Source organism: Myxocyprinus asiaticus, chromosome 47 (assembly GCF_019703515.2).
Source record: "Myxocyprinus asiaticus isolate MX2 ecotype Aquarium Trade chromosome 47, UBuf_Myxa_2, whole genome shotgun sequence".
Taxonomy (NCBI): Eukaryota; Metazoa; Chordata; class Actinopteri; order Cypriniformes; family Catostomidae; genus Myxocyprinus; species Myxocyprinus asiaticus.
In genome coordinates this window covers 20,396,461-20,417,952 of record NC_059390.1, presented here as the reverse complement: position 1 = coordinate 20,417,952, position 21,492 = coordinate 20,396,461, and the positions used below count along the sequence as shown (strand labels likewise).

At 37.9% G+C, this 21,492-nt stretch overlaps 1 protein-coding gene across 9 annotated transcripts in view; it reads left to right on the top strand.

Moving 5' to 3' along the window:
• ppp1r12a (protein phosphatase 1, regulatory subunit 12A) overlaps nucleotides 1-21,492 on the top strand; it is a 114,361-nt gene that overhangs the window by 45,351 nt on the left and 47,518 nt on the right. For all 9 annotated transcript variants that reach the window (XM_051691163.1, XM_051691162.1, XM_051691160.1 and 6 more), the window contains exons 2-3: nucleotides 11,510-11,640; nucleotides 17,735-17,853. In XM_051691163.1, coding sequence (XP_051547123.1) covers nucleotides 11,510-11,640; nucleotides 17,735-17,853 — 250 coding nt within the window. The remainder of the gene's footprint in view (nucleotides 1-11,509; nucleotides 11,641-17,734; nucleotides 17,854-21,492) is intronic.

Sequence of the window (21,492 nt, the reverse complement as noted above, 5' to 3'; positions counted from 1 at the left end):
GAGAACAGGCACGTTTCAGTGGAGAAATAATGCAAAAGCAACTAATGACGGATAAAAATAACCATGATGGAAACTTTACAACTCGTATCCATCCGAGTGACGGATAATTTGTATTTTGAGCACAACCTCTAACTGGCGACACTTGAAAATTCTCTAAAATTTGTAATGGTTGACTTTTCTTTTTTTCTTTTCTTTTTTTTTTTTTTTTTTTTTTTACAGGCATATAATTTTAACCTGTATATCAATAGATGAGCTTAATCCTGGAACAGCGAACAAACATAGTGACCAATAAAGGGACAGCTTGCTCACATGTGACTTTTATTGACATAGTTTTGGTCCGTTTTGAAATGTTGCCTTGTGAAAGCGAACCGAACCAAGAAGAAAATGCAACATTGTAACAATTTAGTCCCCATTTCAGAACAAATCAAACAGTCTACAGGTCTGAAAACGCCCTGAGAGATTGTTTTAAGACACTTAAGCACATTTCCCCCAAAAGTCTCATTACTGTTATGCGTCCGGGTATTTAACTTATTTTTGATTCTCATTGCTGTAATGCAATAAATGTTTATATTGAAGGAAGAGTTAAAGGCAGTATGTATACATACTTGATACAATTTTAAAATATGTATTTTTTTTGTGCTAATTACAGCTACACGAATTAGATATTTCTTTCGTATTACGGTAATCGGATTATGCAAATTAGATGTATTTCATTTTAAGGTAATGAGAATTTTGGGGAGAATTTTTGGCAAAATGTATTCGTCCTAAAAAAACAGGCCCTGTATTCTTTAATCAAAATATTATTTCCTATTCCTTTTTTTTCTTCTTCAGTGAAATATGACCCAGGCATAGTTTTGTGAGATTCACTCTAAAAATCTTCAGTGACCATTAATTCTGTGGTCTACAATTTGACAGTCATTGCTCAACATCGATAGAGAGTCCTCATCTTGAGAGGTTTTAACCTATTATGGAGAGATGTCGTCAGCTGTTCCAGATTTTTACCCCATGTTCAAGGGGCCGTACTCATGTGTTGAACATTTGACCATAAAGGGCCATGAGAATTGCACAGGTTAAGCCGAACTGAAGAGCTCAAACGCAACCACCACAATTCCAAAAGAAGACGGACCCCCTCCAGCCTTCAGCTGTAAGACTTGCTTTTCATGTCCCCCTCAGCAAAATCCATCTCCAGGGACAGCTGGAACAACCCTGGTGTGTTTTAAAATGAATTCTCTTCTTTTATTTATTTATGTTAGTTACAAAGGGCCAACGTGACCAAACTCTTGTCTTTTTTTTTTTTTTTTTATTTTGAAAGCATTTCCATGGAGACAAACAAGGGCTTCATCCAAAGTGCTTTTAAGTCAAGTCAGTTCACTCATGAGCTGTATTGGTAAGGCTATGGGGCAGCTACGAGTGCCTGTCTCCTACCCTTATAATGTCTCTGGCTTTATTTCTGTGTGCACGTCAGGCACAAATTTCAGTTCCGTGCTGAGAACGGATTTGCCTGTCTCGGTCTGTGTAGCCAGAGCTCTTGCAATGTTATTTTAGGATTAGGTCGGCGTATATGATGGTCATTGTATTGTTTCAGCTCTAATCTGATCCATATTTAGCCTTTATTATGCCTTTTGTTATGTTAATCTATAGATAACGCTCTGTAAGCAGCCCTATTTGCGTACTCCAGAATCGCCTGATTGAGTTGTGGAGATCACAGCCTGCCTTCTCTTTTTCAGCGTCTGGAAGGGTCCTTGGGTGACGCTTTTCCTGCGGGCTTTGTCATGCCATCTCTGTTGTCCACCATTTAGGACTCAAGTGTTGTGATGCCTTCTGTAATCCACTCTAGTTGGTACCCTTAAGCCCAAAGTATACTCTTGTCAGACGCAAACGCTAGGCATCAGCTTGCAAGATGCGTGACACGAATTTCGTCATCAGCAGAGTGCTCGAGCACTGAAGGCGTATGGCTCAATTTTTCTAACCGCTCATACTCCAAATGTGCATGAGCCTGGAATTATTTGCAACGTGGCAACTCACAATTGAGCCGTTGCTGTCGCAAAGAAGCATTAGAAGATGATGTAAAAAAACAAAACCAGGACACAAAGTTAGAAACAACAACAGTGGATGTACATATCACGAGCGTTCGAGGAGGTCAGGAGATACCAGCATTTGTATAACTCGAGTCTGAAGGATATAGAGACATCTTCATTGGTCTAATCTCCTAAAGAGAAATACTCCAGTATCTTATAGCAGTCATAGCGTGCATGCTCCATCCACCTTTGACTGCGTGCACAGTCAACTGAAGTATACTTTGAAAGGCTAGCGTTTGACTGTACACAGACGCTATGCGTTCATGTCAAAACCAATATATGCTTTTGGGCTCAAAGGTGCCTACACGCTAGAGTTAACGCTGCATCAGAGAAGACTGCAAATCCAGTGGCCTCAATGGGCATGGTAATGCCGCAAGGAGGTTGAGGAAAAATGCACTGTTTAGAAATAAACATGAACAGCAGCTTATATGTGAAATGAGTGCATGGTGTTCTCTTACTCTCAGGCTGATGGAAAGTTTGCTCAGGGTTGCTTGTCGCTAAAAAAGCAATTGGCCTATTTCTTTTGTCCACAGTAGACATTTTTTAGAAAGATGCATTCTCAATGTTTTGTCAGCTGAACGGTGGACACCAAGGTACACAACAGTATAACCTATTGAATGGACTGTACCACTGCCTCATTTTCATTTAAGTCAAATTGAAAATAGCTTCTATCCTGAGTAAGGTCCATGTTGATAGGAATTGTCTGCTTGGATTATTTCTATAGCTAACCCTTCCACCTCGTTGATTTTGGTTTACCAGAATCAAGCATAGATCAAGCAAAGTTGGACAGTGATCCTGACACTAATTAAACTAACATTTAGCAGTATATAAATTCTTTGTTGGCTGCTGGGAGAGTTCTTGCTTAACTGTGGATTGAATTCTGCATTTAAAGGTCTTCACTAGTCTTTCAAGGTATGTGTCTCTGCAAGAAATAAGATGCTGTGCCTTTGCCTAAAAGTCAGAATGAAACTACTCATATCTGTCATCATAACATTGGCTGTAAGAGTAAAACCAAGACAAGACCTGTGCCATTTTGAAGCATGTCTGAAACTCTATTTTTAGCAGTGCATCACAGACCTGATCCTGCATGGCATGGTACTGACATTTTTGATTACAAGGCAAATCAGCAGCTGTTTGGTTATTTGCAGCCTGTGCTTTTGTGTTCTGAAATTCTCTTCTGGCTCCTAAAGAGCAGCTTAACTAGTCCAATGTGGAACTTTTACATGAGGTTGAATTGAATCTCAGTCATATCTGTAGTTCCATGGTTTATTTGTTTACTTTTGGCTGCTTATCTGTCAGCAGCAGATTTCTACTGTGGCCAATGTGTTATGAGTCATTTCTTGAAATCATTAGTAGTACTTGCTAAGGTAAGTTTCATTATTGCTAAAGACCCTACATAGGGTTAGGAATTTGAACCCTTTGACCTTAAAATTAAATTTGTGCATAACTCATCTGCACTATTCTAAGAGACTTTATACATTTTAAAAAAAAAAAACCCCAAAAAACCGCATCGACTTTATTAGAGGGACCCAAGGTATATATATGTAGGGATCAGAATGTTAGAGAATAGGGGGTGTGCTCTTTTTAGTTGGGCCAGTAAGCAGCCATATAGCAACCACAGAACTCCTTAGAAACTTCATAGCAACAACCTGGCAACCACCCTCAACACAGTTGGACTGTTGTAGGACTGTTGTTGCAAGATTAGCATGGGCATGCACCATTCAAGTTTTCTTTAGATGTTGCTTCTTTCTCCACTTTTACACCTCAATTAAATATTTACAGACTTTCTAGCGGATGTTCTCTTGTGCTAGACTGCTCTTGAGCAGATCTGCACCTTGTGTCTGTTATTAATCAATGCTTCTCTCCAGCTCTGGCCAAACTGGTTTGAATGGAGATGTGATGACTTGCTAGTAGGGATGCACTCATACTTGGTTTCAGCGCATCGCTAATTGTAACTTATCATTTACAGTTTCCCCTGTGTCTGCTCAATTTGGGAAAAGAATTTGCAGTGCTGTCTTTCCTGTACTGCACACAAGTGCTCAGAGTCTCCAGTGTGGCTTTTAGACGCACTATACTGAATTAGTCTTAAGTCCCTCTATGACTTTCTTTTCTTCTACAAGTAATTTCCCTTTTTTGGTCCCTTGTCTTGTAGCTTAAAGTCCAGCTCCAAATTCCCTGATGTGGTCACTGCCTCTCACACCTGTCAGGCCTGAACAATTACAGCCATTAAGGGATTTCCATTGTTGGGCTGTGGGAACTGCTGGGTTAGGTTTATAATAAACATGGTGTGTTTTGAGGGCAGAGGGAATGTTTGCTTGCCTTAAGGGGATTGGTTAGGACACATGTTTTCTGGGGGAGAATTAAATGAGACATTGGTCCATATTTGGGTGCCCTGAGAAGTCTCAAGTCTCCAAAATAACTACATTTTACCATTTTACTTCGTCAACCATGATCAACTTGGTTATATTTCAGTTATAATGCACATTTTCCCTTGCATATAGAAGAGATTCTCTCTTGAGGTAATGCACATTATACAGTAGGGCTGCAACTAACGATTATTTTGATAATCTATTAATCTAACGATTATTAGAACGATTATTCGACTATTCACTGATTGCAACGATTAATCATTAGCTCTTAACTGATTATTCAGCTTGTGCCCCGACTTAAAAGGTTGTATTAAATGTGCTTACTAACAATAAAGAGGGCAAAATCATCATTTAAAAATACCTCTAAATGACATTTTTTTTTTTTATTAAGTTTAATTCAGTAAAGAAATTCACTGCCAAAAAATCCTATTGTTATCAAGTGTTTAATCTTGTTTTCCATTTAAAATTGTCTAAAAATCCTTAAAACAAGATACAATTACTTGAGAAGCAACATATAAGATATTTAGACTTACTTTAAGAGAATGTATCTTAAATATAAGTGTATTTTGTATATAAGTGTATTTTTTCACTTGGTTATACTTCTGCGAGTGCAGTAAAGACAAAATATACTTACATGCAAGATCTATTCTCTAAAAGTAAGTCTAAATATATATGTTGCTTCTCAGGTGAATGCATCTTTTAAAGGATTTTTAGATATTTTAAAATATTTGTATTTTTAATATTATATTCAACATTCTCAGATAAAACAAATTTCTTCTGCAGTATAGCTGCTAAAGTAAATGCACATTGTTTTAAAGGAGTTTTAGATATTTATATTGGAAAACAAGCCAAAACAAAAGCAAATCAAAAACGTATTTTGTTGCAGTGTATTATGGGGCAAAGACTACCCTCTGTCACCTTTCTGTTCACTTCAATCCATCTTTAACTCACAAAACAAACTCTCTCTTATTAATAAAGCTGCGTATTGCCAATTTTTTTCACGATAAGAAATGCACAGTGACACATTTTATGATTCAATAAGTCACGAGCCATCACGTTATAATCTAGCCGCAACAAGCGTGCACGTTCCAGGGATGAACGTCCCTGCGACAGTGTGCATCAGCCGGGTGCAGTTTCAATCTCTCCCCCTTAGATCGGGACACTTCACACAACTCATAGAAGAGGCACTGACCGCACAGAGAAATGACTGTTTCGGAGTTTGTAGTTATTTACATGATCTGCCTCCGTATTATTTGAACTCTAATAAAGCTATAATGCGTTAAATATAACTGCATTAAAGATGTAACACCGGGTGTTTCCTTTAAAGATCTCCGGCTCCGCTTATTCCACAACGAGAGTGATTCTGTATTTACTTATTTGGTATTTTTGCATTATATTTCCCTCATACTTAGTGATCTACATCACCTGAAGCTGTTTGGAAAGTTTAGAGTGCATCTGGACTGTGAGCTGTGCATGCGTGAACTGCAGTGCTGCTCTTGTGTGTCATCAGAGTTTAATGTGATCTCATGTTACGTCAAATGAGATCAAATGATTATTTGACGATGACAATTTTTGTTGTTTCGACGTTGTCAATAACGTCAACTAACCTTTTCAGCCCTATTATACAGGGAACATTCTAACTTCATACATTATGAAAATAAAAAAAAAATAAAAAAAACAGTTCAATTGCTACTTACGTATTTAATTGCTGTAATCAACACAACCAAAACTGAAGGTAAAAGGTCAATCTTGAGATTTTTGGAAGCAATATTGGGATCGTTCAAGTGATGATGCCGATTAATCTGAAAATCTATATTTTTAAGTGTTTGTTTAAGGTACTTGACATGAAATTGGAATGGTCACTTACTAGGGTTCTGAAACGAACTGTTATTCAGAACCTGGGGCCAGATTCATGAACATTTTGGGATACATTTTTAAGTATTTAGTAAGAAGGTATCTTGCTCAGAGCTCGAGGATAAAGATTTTTTTTTCTACTGGCCCGGTCAGGCCAGTGGTTCAAATTTATACTCACCCTACCAACATTTTCACAAAAAATGAAAAAACAAAACTGTTTTCACCATCATGCATGGCTTTAAAAAATGTGTCTGATGCGAAATAATTTTTTTTATATATGCTTAGTTTTTAAGACAGTTTCCCCAAAAATTTTATCATATTTATAATTTGCAAGATAGCTGTAAATTACAGCTTTATGCCTTATGTAACCCCATATTAGCACTTTTCAGAAATGAATTCATAAATGCATGATATAACCTCAGCTGTCTTGCCATTAACACATGTTTTTCAGTGGAGCAGAGTATGGGTTTTCAGTCACCAATTTGGTCATGCTGTCAACATTTGGGCCATGTGTAGTGTTTTCAAAACCAGGATCAAAGATTTAGTCACTGAGTTAAAGATTTGATGGTTGGCTTTATGTAATAAACATATGAATACCTGAGTGAGGAGATTTGCTACTAAATCGGTTGATGGAATATACATTAGGTAAATATTAGGCCTAATATATGAATTAGGAATGTGGATATAAACTTAAGTAGACGACCCAAACATACCAGCACTGACTGATGCACAAAGCACAGAAAGAAAATACCTGTACAATCCAGAAATGAGACATACAACAGTTGTGTTGAGGATGATATAAAGTAGACAGTTTTAAATATCTTGGAGCCGAACAGCTTTGATAATAATAATAAGAATATTCATCGTGATTTTGCTTCTTTTCAGATTCCATTAGCATTTCAAATTAATGTTTACATTTTGAAATGTAACTTAGTTAAATTTATACTTTAGTTTTGGATAATGAACAGCTCAGATTTCCGGTCACATGTAGGCCTGTCGCATTTATTAAATAACCGTGTGATTGCGGTCATTTGATCTAATTGCGATTATTTGAGACAACCGCGATTATTGGGCATTCTAATTCCAATCACATTTTAATGCCCAAATAAGGGAATTTTAAGAGAATATAGTGTATAAATGCCATGAATGGCACATTTGTGTGTCATTCAGTTGAACTCCGAGTCAGAGTATAACTGAGCCGCACAGCGGACCAGCTCCTGTCCGGAAGAGCATGTGAAGCGCTCCGATGCACGTACTGTCAGCATAGGCTCACGACAAACTCCTGCGAAAATATAAACGAACATGTATAATCTGTGAAATTGAACGCAAAGCGCTCCGGTTTCACTTAAAACGATCATGTAATGGCAAGTGTTCTCATGTGGGGGTATTAATAATTATCACCAACATGCTAAAATGAAACAATTTGAGTATTTCCAACACTGTGAACATGGAATGTGCAGGGATCATTAAAATGTTGCGTAAGACGTGCAATCCCGCTCTGAAGTTCATGAAGTGGGTTTCTTCCCCTGCAATTTTCAACACCTTACAAATAGATGCTGCAAAGACACTTGGAACAGAGTAGGGCAGTTCTTGGAGAGCACGCTTGATGTTTTCACGTTCTTCTGTGATCACGTGACTGTGCCTCGCCATGTCCAGTATAGTATGTGTGCACTCAACATAATCGCGTTCGCTCATCTCCGAGTGCTCGGTTAGAAGACTATGTTCACTCCGTGTAATATTTGTGCTCTCAGTTGTTGTCTGCATGCACTAACGTTATAGGTGCAGCACTGGCCAGATCGGGCAAGTAACAGTCATAGCAACTGGCCTGAATCATTCTCACAGTGGTCCGGGACCATTGGGCAGTCCTTATTGTCGAGCCCTGTAATTATAAACGTTGACTGTTAAAGAAAAAGGCAAGAACATTAAGTCTTTTCAGGAATTATCAAATTGTTCACTTTTGTTTAAAGTTATAAAATAAGAAGAAAATAGTTGTTAAGAGGAATTTTCATGAATCCTGCCCCTGGATTAGGGTTAAGATGATTTTCATGACGTTCGATTCTAAACGGTTCTTCCTCAAAGGTATTAAGAGTTGTTCCAAAAATGTATCAATGAACCATTGATACAATGGTTCCCAATCGATTCCCAATCCCTATAAATTTCTATTTTAAGTTCATCCCCCAACCGTCCCCTTTGAGAAATATTTAATATCACGCATTGTCCTGTAACCACAATTGTGAAAGGTGTTCTAAAAGACTGCGGGCGAGCTGTTTGGACAGTCCTACCACTAGCTAGACAAGGCCTTGATAAGCGCAAAGAGGCCCATGCATTACTACTGCGCCACTGTTTACAACCCAAATTTGGGCAAGGATTTCAAACAAATAGACGTATGCCCGGAACGTGAGGCTGGTTTGTATATGTCTATGGTATTGTCATAGCAACCAGCAGTAAGACCAGGAGATTTAATGGTAAGCATTCAAGAGGGGAGCACATGGAGAACCAAGGATAGTTGGACAGGACTCAAGGTTGAGTTTAAAGTGAGGTGTTTGAGCCTGGTGATGATAATGTCTTCTGAAAGGGCCCCTCAGAATATAGGATAATTAGGCGGTTAACATGATCGCAATGACCTTAAACTGTCTCTGCCAGCCTCACAGTGGAAGAAATAATTTGTAGGATGTGTGCATTAGGTAAAAATAGTGTCTTTCCGTCAGTATAGGTTTATTTTCATCCATTTCACTTTTTTGAAGGTCAGGCTTGGTTATTGTGGACCCTTGGCAGCCATTGTATATACACATTGCTAAGTGTGCTAAGCGAGTATTTTAAATCTGAAGTATGTAACTTTATCAGTGTTAAAAGAATTGTTATCCCAGCTTAATATGCATAGACATGTAAGAAATTTGTAGGTTTCCACTGAAAAGTTGTTCTTTCAAAGTATTCCTGTTTGTTTGAATGGTCCGACACAGCAATGTTGGCTCAACCAATTGCATAAGTTTGCTGCAGGACAAACACAAGTCTTTGAAAAACTTGTATAGATTGTGAATTGGTTGTTGATTTATCCAAGACTCCATATTAGCTGTGTGGTTGGTCCTATGTGTTGTTCTCAAAAATAACATACATTGTCTTGGCAGTGACGGTGCTGTTCTGTTAAGCTCTTTTTCTATTGGTCAACTGATATGTTTTTTTTTTTTTTTTAATGGCCGATGCCGATATCCATAGAGCAGTGTGGCCGATAGGCCGATACAATACCAATATATCACGCAATTTAATATAGTGAATAACATAAACATAAAATTGCTATAAAAATTAATCAGCTCTTATTTAGCACTATATTTACTCAATTTCACACTAAACTTTAACTTTGTAAAAAAAAAGAATTTAAAACATGATATTGTATTATAAATGGTAGATAGCAGTTTCTTCTGATTTCTGTTTAGTCATCAAATTTTAGTAGTTTATTTGCTCATGAAGAAATTGTTAATATATTGGGAAGAAAATAACAGTATACACAGTAGTCCAGCTACCATGGATGGCATGTCCACTTTAGCAATCGCATTTTCTAAAAAAAAAATACAATAAAATAAAAAAAACAGAATCAAACCAATTGTACATACGGTGCATAATGAATAAGACATTTACTTGGCACGCGTCAAGCGCTTTTAATTTGAAGTTGCACTCACGTGCTCATGCAGATCCAGCTCGAGCAGCAATCTCCTGACAATTTAAACGGCCTGGATCGCCTGCTTGGTTTGTCATGGACTGACTGTCATGATTTGTGAATCAGAGGAACTTTAGATCCTGAAGTTTTTGTTTCTGGCTGATAGAATACACACTTCAGAGGAATATATTAGATGAGTGCTCGATGGGAAGAAAACACTGGATTTTCAAGGGGTTTGTGAATTACATCTGTTTGAACGAGATGTCTGCATATTTGCAAACGGTATATAATAGAAGTTTTATTGATATTTGCCTTTTATCATTAGAAAAGAAAGTTAAAAGTGACAGGGAACTGCTGAGGAGAGGCTTATCGAATACATGCTTTAGAGTTAAATGAGTGCTACACAGGATGCTGGATCGGCTCAAGTTTTGTGAGGTTTGTTTATTAGAACCGTTTAAACGAGATATGCGCATATTTGCAGACAGTATATGATATTAGTTTTATAGATATTTTCCTTTTTATCATTAGACAAGACAGTTAAAAGTTACAGGGAACTGTTGAGGAGAGAATGAAACAGATGAGCACTTTATGACCTCAAACGCGTCTGCCATGGCTCTGATATGCAGACCGCTTAAATGACACCGTGTTACACACCGGTCTATTATTGTAGTAAAATGATGGCACGTAACAACAAAAGGAACCGTGACTGGTCGTTTACATGTCTCAGTCGCTTGGCATGCAAGCAGGTGATTTTAGGCACCCTCAAGAAACAAATCGGCCAAACGTGAAAATGTGTCGGCCGATAATTTAAAAAGTTAGAATATCAGCTGATTTATCTGCCTTGGCAATATATCGGTCGACCACTACTCTTTTGTCTCATCCAGTGGTGACTTGCTTTAATGCTTTAATTACAGCTCTACAAATATCCGTAATAGGATTTTGGATAACCTGATGATAGAATGTTTCTTTGTTTGGATGAATGGGTTCCCACTGAAGATTAATGTTTGGGCCTGATGTGCACTTTTGTAGGGTTTATGAAGCTGTGTTTTTGCTAAGGCTCTTAATCTAAACCTTAGGTAACGAAAATGCTATATGCTGCCTGCTTTTCCATGCTCTCCCACTCTTATAATTGATTAAGAAAGAATACAAGTTGGATATCTTTCTCGGGCTGCATGGACCAGCATCACTGTGTAATGAGTCGCATGTACGCTACCTGCCAGGCCACGTGTCTGACAGATCAGATGTGTTTTACCATGATAATGTCCCCTTTAAGCTGGTTATAATCCTTAACAGAGCTCCTGTAAAAACGGTTTTCCACAATACAACGGTTTGCTGTTTGCCATTCGATATGCCACAGTTATGTCCTTGCTTTTGGTAAATCCCATATCCTTCGAAAACAGAATTTGGGTGAACCAGTCACAGGAGCTTTGGTCACAATGCTATGCTGAGGTGCACCGTGTCACTGACTTTTTAGTAGTGGGGTCAGATTGGTTTTGCAGTGGAAGACTATACAAATAGATGGTATGTTAAGATGCTAACCCCTGTCTTGTTTTCAGGCCTGCATAGATGACAATGTGGACATGGTGACCTTCCTGGTGGAGCACGGGGCCTGCATCAACCAGCCTGACAATGAGGGCTGGATTCCCCTTCATGCCGCCGCCTCCTGCGGATACCTCGACATAGCTGAGTAAGTGTCGTTTTGCTCAATTGAAAATGTGACTTTCAGGGTGTTCAGCCAATGTATATGATGAAAAATTTGAGCACTTGGTGGTTTGTCAGGTTTTTTTCTTTAGTGGTTCATCCATTCAGAAGGGCATTCTGCCAGCTATGTGTAACCAAGAACCAAGTGACCCCTGTTCTCACTAGAGGCCGACCGATAAAACGATACGATTTTTGAGACCGATACCAATTTTAGAGGGGGAAAATTCACAGATTGCTGATATGGTGGCCGATATAGTTCATTTTTTAGCTGGAATGAAAACGGACCTTTTCTATGTAAATTGTGCACCGATATGACTATAAAAAGGTACTCGGAAGGCTGCTTTCTTAAACAAATATTTTTATCAAAGAATATTTGACATTATAATTATACATTGTCAACACTGGAAAAAGTACAATATTTCCCTCTGAAATGTGGTGGAGTGGAAGTATAAAGTAATAGAAAATGCCATGGTAATACTCAAGTAAATTACAAGTACTTCTAAATTGTACTAAAGTACAGTTTTCTTGCTTATCAAAACATCATCAGCAATATTTCGCTGTTAATGTATAACAAAACAGTCACAAACAATAACTCATGGTCCACGAGTCGAGAGATAAACAGCGGCAGCGGTGTTACACCGTATTCCGGTGGAAAACCAGACTTTTAAATATTACATTTTGTAAATGCAATTACTGGAATTGTTTGGTTGAAGGGGGTACCAAACTGCGAAGCCTGAACAAAACAGTTTGGTGATTACATGTTTACACACTAGCTTCCTCTCAGCTGACAAGGTATGAAAATAGCTACCTGGTTAGCTAGTTAGCTGTAAGCTCGTTGACATGGAGAGTAAAAAAGATGGACGTTGTTTATTTACTTTCCATCATTGCGTCTCACCAACAAGGTAACAACGCGTAGCATGGAATCAACACTCAACAGACACAATCCTCCACCGCACTTTTGTCTTCTGAGCTGCAAAAGATGCTCTGATGTTTACCTTTCAAGCTGCTATGTTACTGAGTGCACTGACAAAATATAGCTGGCTAACAGCAAACAGATGTGATTAAACAAGAGTGACATGGTTGTCAGGGACAGGGTTAATGTTATATTAGTTATATTGAAAAAGGAAAATGATGGAGTCATTGTTTATTAACTTTCCAGTATGTATTTCACAAACTAGTTAGCAGCTTACCAAGAAGACACCACTTAACTCCGCACTGTCTGCAGAACCACCGTCAGCTCAGCTCTGTAAACAGTGGAGTCGGAGCGTGCTCTGTTGGACAAACTACGTTATGACACCAACTCTAAATCACCCAAGCATTGTTTTCTGCATTATATGTTCTGAAAAAAAAGTTTCATATCTGCGCATATGGGAAAACATATACGCCGATACTGATATATCGGTGAAAGGCTAATATCGGTCGGGCACTAGTTCTCACCCTAGAGATGGATTAGCAGCTATGTAGTTCTTAGCTAGGGTGCATATGATCTGCAACTTAGTTTGAGGAAGTCAAGTTTTCTTGAAGTGTCATTCTTTCTCTAATAAGAATCAATTAGCGTATCCTCTTCTATGAATTGATGATGATGATTTGCCTGTATGAAAGTTTGATGACTTAAAGTCCCTGGTAAACTGCATGTAGTTCATGACATAGGTTTAGTGATGATTGCTTTTGTCATGACCTTTGTTGCTTAGCTGTTGTCAAGTGATTTCGATCACTCTCCTATAGTGTTGATTAAGTGGGTGTTTTAATATGGAATGCCATGCTTGAGCTGTATTGGTGGGTTGAGATCTGCATAGGGAACCCAGCTCTCTAGAGAAAATATCAGCTGATTTTTAAATGGGGCAAATAGTAAAACGGAACAGGCTTGCTTTGTCCTGAATGAAGTGAGTACTCTGACCTGTTTTGTGTCTGTTGATAGGGCAAGTTTTTCCAGAACCTAGAATTAGCAATTGGTTCCGGTTGAAGTATAGGATGAGTAGTGTATGTCTAATGAATTCTTATTTAATAGCTGGGCTTTACAAATTTACAACTATACAAATGAGATAGTAGGGTGAAGCCCACTATCCCAAAGCCATCATATGTCATGGACAGCATAATGTTTTTCTTAAAATTAGCATTTCATTCTCTTTGTATGTAACCACCTAAAATAGCTTATTTTTGAGCCCCAAGGCTTATATGTACAAATTACTTATATTCCAGTTCCACACCTTGTAGGACGGAGATTTTATTTTTTATAATCCTAATGTACAGTGATTGGAACTAGAGGTTATGTTAAACATAGTTTTTTGTTATTTCCAAATTTTTAAATATTAAATGGTAATTCTGAATGTTGTCCATGATTTTGACGAAAAACAAAAACCCCCCAACAAAAACCGGTTTTAGAGGCATGAAATAACTTGCACATTTTCATTTTAGCCACATTTGTGGTATACATTTGCTCAAAAACCTGCATGTTACTAATTAAACTTGACAACATTTAAATGCTCCAAGAGTCTATACAGTGCAAGCAATAAAACACAGATCTCATCCAATGAAAACCATCTTCAGTCTGATCCATTATTAGATACTTTAATACTTGCCAATGACAGCACAGCTGTTAACAACTATTAACAATTGCACAGAAAATTCTGTGGAGACACCGCCACTTTTTTGGTATACAAAGACATTTTGATACAAAGACATACTGTATAGTGCACTGCAAGTCACAGCAATAGTATTAATATGATTCATATTTGGCATCAGAATAAATACAAAGGCAAAAATTGCAGGAATATGGAATACATTATGAAGACAAATTGCATAAGATCAGAGATTTTTTTTTTAAGGGGATGCAAGGCAGTGATGCAGCTATATCATTTTCATGTTAAGAGAACCCATATGAGAAAAAAAAGTTTCAGTTTTTAGGCATTTGATGCAAATTATCTCACTGCTGGTTCAGGATTTCTTCTTCTAGTTCCTTCAGCGTTTAGTGTCGGTGGTCAAAACAGCTTTATGTGCTTTTGCGCCACCTGTTGCACTGGTTTTGGTAACTGCAGCAGCTTCTGACATGTTACCCAAAGCTCATATTTTATTGGTCAGGACATTTCATTGTCTGGTAAAGAAAAAAATAAATAAAAATAAACATTCACCATAAAAAAGCACCGCTTTGTCGGCGTGTAATTCAGCGCAAATGTTCACACCAGTTGAGAATGGCTCATTAGTAATCCATTGTTTCGATTCAAAAAGGTTTGCAGTGCAAAGACCTTAACATGTGGTTTTTATGTAGATGTGAAGTAATTCACATTTCGTAGTGTCTCTGGCTCAAAAATCCCCATAAGCTGGATAAAATGCAATTTCATTTTTTACAGCGTACCAGAATATCACTGGTAATAAACATGTAGGAGCTAAATTACAAAATCAAAATGGTTTATATTGAATTAAATTCTCGATATAGAGCATTTTTCAGATACACTGTGTGTTTGCCAGCATTGAGGTTGAAGTTTGAAGAGTCATTACAGTGGTTAATATCTATTCAACCTGATAAGCATTCAGTTCTTCTTAATAGTCTGTAAATATATGCTAATGCATGTAAGCAGATCAACTTAATGTGTTGAACATTTGCAGTAGACTTGTTCACCAGCAGTCACTGCCGTGTGTCGTCGTGAAGAGATGTGATGCCATGTGCTCTAAAGCTGTAAGTTAGAAGAATTCGTACGGCACATAACTAAAGGTTTGGTGTCTGTCGCTTAAGGGAAGTAGGTCATTTGCAGCCAATGCAATTGCAAGTTTGGATCCCTGCTCAGTAAAAATGACAGTAAAAGTTAGGTAATCAACCCATATCAAGGTTAGCCATTTAAAATGTTGCTACTATTGTGTAGCAGAAGAACAATATCTACACATTCCCTGTAAAGCCCAAAGAATACTTTGGTCACACGTGAACGCTAAGCATCTACTAGACACGTGACGTAAATTGTTCATCAGCAGATTGCTCCAACAGTGAATGCATGCGGGCTGAATTTTCTAACTGCACGTAATCCGTATGCGCAGTATGCACATGCACCTGGAGTTATTTGCACTAATTAGTAGGTCCTCATGGTGGCTTTACTCACAATTGAGCTGTTGCTGTCACGAAGAAGCACTAGATGTTATCGGCATAAAAATCAGAAGACAAAGGTAGAAGCAACAAGATCAGGAGGTGCCTGCATTTGTATAACTCGAGTCTGAAGGAATATAAAGACATCTTTATTGGTCTTAACTCCTGAAGAGAAATAGTCCAGTATCTCATAGCAGTTGTAGCATGCCTTCTACCTGTTTATGCGCGCACCGTCAAATGAAGTAGGCTTTCAAAGGCTAGCATTCGACTGAATGCAGATGCTAAGCGTTCGCATCAAAACCGAAGTATAATAATTTGACTTTATACTCATTGCTCTGTAGGGTTGGGAATCATAAGGTATTTTACTATTCCCGTTCCTTAACGGTTCTAGTAACAATTCCAGTAATTCTATTAGTACCTTTTTTTTTCCTTTTTTTTTTTTTTTTTTTTAAAGAATTATTTGGAAATGAGAAATGCAGTTATTATTGCATTTACTACCCTCTGCTATCTGTTACCAAATAATGAGATCATTTCTGATTTCCTCAAATCAGATATAACCAATCTTGTAAAAGATGTGTTTGCAGACTTTGAGACATAAATACAATCCAATAATAGATCCTAACTATATTTTAAATAAATCTAAACCAGCAGGAAATGTGATGGCATATTTCATTAATTCATTATTTTATAAAATTCCACTTATTACAACAAAACTTGTGTGTCTTTAATTATACATTGTCAAAGGAACAACCAGTCAGTAACTGCACTGCTTGATTTAATAGAGACACAGGTCATCTTTAAATAAACAGTAACAGTTCCAGAGACAGTTTAGACTGTGTTTTGTAGCCTAATGTTGTACTTCAGGCTTGTGAGACTTCAACAGTTCTTATTTAATTTTGAGTTGGACATTCATAACTTGCACATCAGTATAAGATTACTTGTATACCGGACCATAAATGGAAGCGCTGTATGTTTCGCACTGTATATTAAAAAGAACCGGCTCATTAGAATGGTTCTTTCGGGATTGGACTATACTGGTAGTGTGCATGTTTCACAGTATATCAGGAAGGTTTTCCAGCCACATCAGTGGAAAATTGCACGCTGGAGAACCATTAACAGAACCAAAAGTCACGAAGATCATACGATTCCGGTATTTTTTTAAAAGAATGGAACCGGTTTTGAACAAGAACCGGTTATCGGTTCCTAACCCTATTGCTCTGCTGCTAGGCTGTACTGTTTAACCCATCTGATGTCACAGTGGACTTCAACTGCAAGTGCATCAATCTTGTCTCCAAAATAACCTCAGCAAAGCCCTCCCTTAGAGCAACCAGGGACTGTCAAAATCCCTGTAGTTTGGTGAACGACTGGATTCATAGAATATGCACATTTTCTGAGGAGCGGCATTTCAGAATTATATTTCATCAGTCTGATCCCTGTGTTTTTAATTGTTTTTCAAGATGTTCTGCTTTTGGAAGTGTCAACCAGAATGTGTATTTGCAAACCCAGTGAAGGTTTGCAGGTGTTTTTAAGAAGCTTGTTGAGTTTTCTTGAATATGTTAAGGATACATAATGTTGTAAAAGCATGCCTGTGCAGTCTTGTTCCTTGTGCTATGGTTCATGAATTTGACACATAAGCACTGAGGTTAGTAAGGTCACTGTGCTGATCCCCCAAGGTCAAGCTGAAACAGCCTTTCAGACAAGAGACTGCCACTCCTTCATAACTCTAATGCCTGTGTACACAATGACATGCATCCAAGCTGTTAACCAGTAACAAAAGTGGAAGACCACTTCACTAAAGTTGGAATTAAGATGCAAATCACCATTCAAGAGCACCATTCTTCCTGTAAAACTCAGCTCACTTCTGTGATTGTTTGTTAGTTCTGCCTTACCCCTTTCCAAAACCTCAGGTGTGAGGTGGTGCAAGCAACTGTCAGTTCAATTCAGAGTTCTAAGTGATCTTGCTAATTGCACCTGTTGTCTTTGTAAATATCTTGTCATGTCTTTACAGGTATCTTATCAGTCAAGGTGCAAATGTCAGTGTAGTGAACAGTGAGGGAGAAACACCATTGGATATCGCAGAGGAGGAGGCCATGGAGGAGCTTCTGCAAAACGAGATCAACCGGCAAGGTACTGCTACCTCCCTTTGACATGAATTTTCACAGGCAGTTCAAACCTCTGGCAGTTCAGTCTTTACTGACAGTCACACACCTGATTTGGCAAGGGTCACAAGGCTTAGTGTCATGTCCATGTCATGCTGTAGCTGAGATCATTGCTTTCTGACATGTCAGAATCAGAGTTTTAAAAGTAATCGCCTAGTATGTTTTTCATTTGGGTATATGAGCAGATTGGAGTGACAGCAATTTTCCCTAGCCACGCAAAGCATTCTGTAATCAGTCCGTTCCAACTCCACTCTGGGTGTTCAAGTTTCCTGCCCTACACTACCTGGTAGAAGAAATCCTGCTCTGGGTTTGCACCATAATTTTGCGTCTAGTTTCTTCCCCACTGCAGAGTTCTTTAGATGTTTTTATTAATATCATGAAAGCCTAGGCACTAGATATATTAGAGGAAATTGATGCTTTGATGCTCTGTGCTGGAAAAAAATAATCGTATTAATAAATAACAACTCGCTAGAGGTCGACCGATAATGGATTTTACCAATACCGATAACTAAGTTGGGCAGTACCTGCCGATTACCCATTAGTCAACCGATAGTTTTTAAAATTGATACTGAATGAAAAATTAACACAAAGTAAAATAGTGCTGAACTTTATTACAAAAATAAACAGTACTGACTGAACCATGAAAATGTATTGTACTTTTTTAAATGAAATAAATATGAATATATATGAACTAATATTCAAATTTTAAAGTCAGCTGATTTTTAAATTGATGTAGTTTCCTTAGTCCACAACAGGGCACAATAAATACATAAACCATTCAGCACCATTATATTATTGCATAGAACATTCCTATCCTGGCTGTTAAAAAAGAGCTTCATTTTCAACAAATGTGCATAAAATAAATAAATACAAAGTTTTAGTCGGTCTATATTCTCAAATGTTAAGCCAAAAGTAAAATGACAGTTCACATGGTGTTACACTTGCACAGATTCCTACTACTCCAGACTCAAGCTTTATAGTAACAGCAAAATACCACATTGTTTTTATTCAGTACAGTTGTATGTAGAGTAGCAATATTCACAGATAGCAGTGGTATTCGGCTGAACTCGGTGGTGAAGCTTTTCAGACTATGAGCCCAGGCCAGGGGCTTTTCAAACAGACAGAACACAACAGACTGGAACTGAACGCGAGGATCTCGATACACACTTTTCCAAGTTGAACATCTTTCTTGACAAAGCATTTAAAAATCTCATTGCTTAATCTGAGAAACACATATAAGAGAGCAAGACGCAAAGGCCAAAGACCTCCACCAACTCTTAGGGGGTGTTCACACTGAACGCTTTTGCAACCATCTGTTTGTTTTTCTATGCAAACGCGTGCTAGACGAACGTCTTTGTTTCCCTTTGTTTTGGTTTATTCAGCATCTCGTGCAGGAGCGCTGTTTTTTAGATGATGTGTCTAATTAAAAAGAACTTTAAAAGCATCTTGAGACACCTGCTTTCTGTTAAACCGTATTTGTTGCGCTGTGTCTAGCCTTTTTTTAACACAAGAATGTGAACGATCTGAAGTCATCGTGTTACAGTGAGGATACATTTTTTTTTTTAATTGAAATTAGATGTGTTTCTGATTTGTTTATACGTTTCTCTCGGCTGCATGAAGATATTAATTTGCTTTCTCACGTCACTAGCTTTAAGTATGCAACTTAGCTGGCTAACAAATGCATAAACGTGACCAGCTTGATATAAACTAATGCAAACAGATGGTAACATTCGTGACATTTAGGTAGGACTTGCATGTATTTTTGTCACATTGTTCTAACCGCTTGAGGTTAGCTTTAATGTTAGCGTCCTCTCAGCCTTGTCTGCAAACATACTGCTGTTCTCTACTAATACAGCATCTAGTCTGTATTGATATGACAACGTGTACTGTAGTGTGGTGTATACATACCTTTTCGTTGTTTGTTTTAAATCCGCATCTGAAGTGTTCCACTCCATGCAGAGTGTGGTCTCACGTTTCAAAACAAATACCTCAAGGCATAGTTTTTATTTCGCCTCTAGAAGCCGCTCTCATACTGTATAACGACTGCGGACCCTTCCCAGCTGCTACAGCAACAGACGCAACTGGGAAAAACTATCGGTGTGGATTTTTGCCAATAACGATAGTTCCAGAAATCTGTTATCGGTGCAGATTAATCGGCAAAAACGATATATCAGTCGACCTTTACTACTTGCTTGAGGCTTGACCAACACAAAATAGGTGTCTTTTTTTTAAAGCATTAGAAGTTGTACTTTACAATGCATATAGACAATAAATCCAACTCTTAACAGGTGCTTTTTAATTTGCTGACAGATTAGAAGTGTTGCATTTTCATAACTTCTGAAATATGATTATTTACCCTACACAAGTGTCAAACATACATTTAAAAAAAGCATCATACAGATTGTAAAGATCTTAAGTAGAATACATAGAATATTGTTTCGCTCACATACCAAATATGTAGTAAAAGCCCAGAGAAAAAAAAGCACAGTTCATAAGTTGTAGCTAAACCGATTTTTTGTTGTGTTTTCGCTTGTAGCTTTATAAAACATAAACAGAATATAAACAGCAGACGTGACCCAACGTTAAATGCTCCTGAAAAACGAAACCCGTCCAACACGATTTCTGATCAGTGGATACCGTGCATAGATCTTGAATGCTCTTAGAGAAAATAACGCTACCTCGGATATCTTTTTATCATACTGGGGGACTGTCTCTGGTTAAAAACAAAAAACCAATCACAGATGTTGTGGTGTGCATTGATGCAAAACATGGTTACATTTTCGGAGAGGTGCAAGTCAGGCTACGGCCTAGGCTTAAACATTGTAGCTACACATAGCCTACAGTGTAGGTTCGATGCAGAAGTATAAATTGGCCTTAAGTATGATGATATGATTCTTTGAAATTTTGAATTGCCTACTTGTTTGAAAGACTGAAGAGACACATTACCCACCTTTGTGATTTTTGATTAGATTTTGTTTGTAAAATTGTTTTTTTTTTAATTGTTGTCTTTCTGATATTTCCAGTTTCATCTCTTCCATTCTGACTGCTAACAGGCTCATTAAAAAGTTAAATGCAAGTTGGACAATCTACAATTGCAAGTTGGGCTGTTAATGCTCATAATGGAACAATCTTGGACTGATAGACAACATAGACACTCCAACCTTAAAAACACTGCTTCTCACTTCCACTGCGCACCACTCGTGTTGTGCCTAAAGTTTCCCAGCTGCCTTGTCCTATTTGGCTGCAAGTCTCGGCAGTACTCCAAGAGGTGCACTGACTCAGAATTAATATTTGAGCCATGCTCAACCACTAACACAACGCACAACGCCCTTTTTCCAGCGTCCACTCTAACATTCCCATTGGCCTGGCTGGGTACTTGATGTCCAAGGTATATCATGCGTTTACAAAGTCAAAAAGGATTTAAGGGAGACAACAGAGTAACACAGTGTGGCCTACTATAGTGGGGAGCCTTACATAATGGAGAAACATGATCCATTTAACCCGGCGCACATTGTGGTGATCCTAAACTAGATGGAAGGTTTTTTTCTATTTTTGGCCTTTGCCATTCTTGAGATGATGAAATGGAACCCTGCTGCTAGTTATTCTT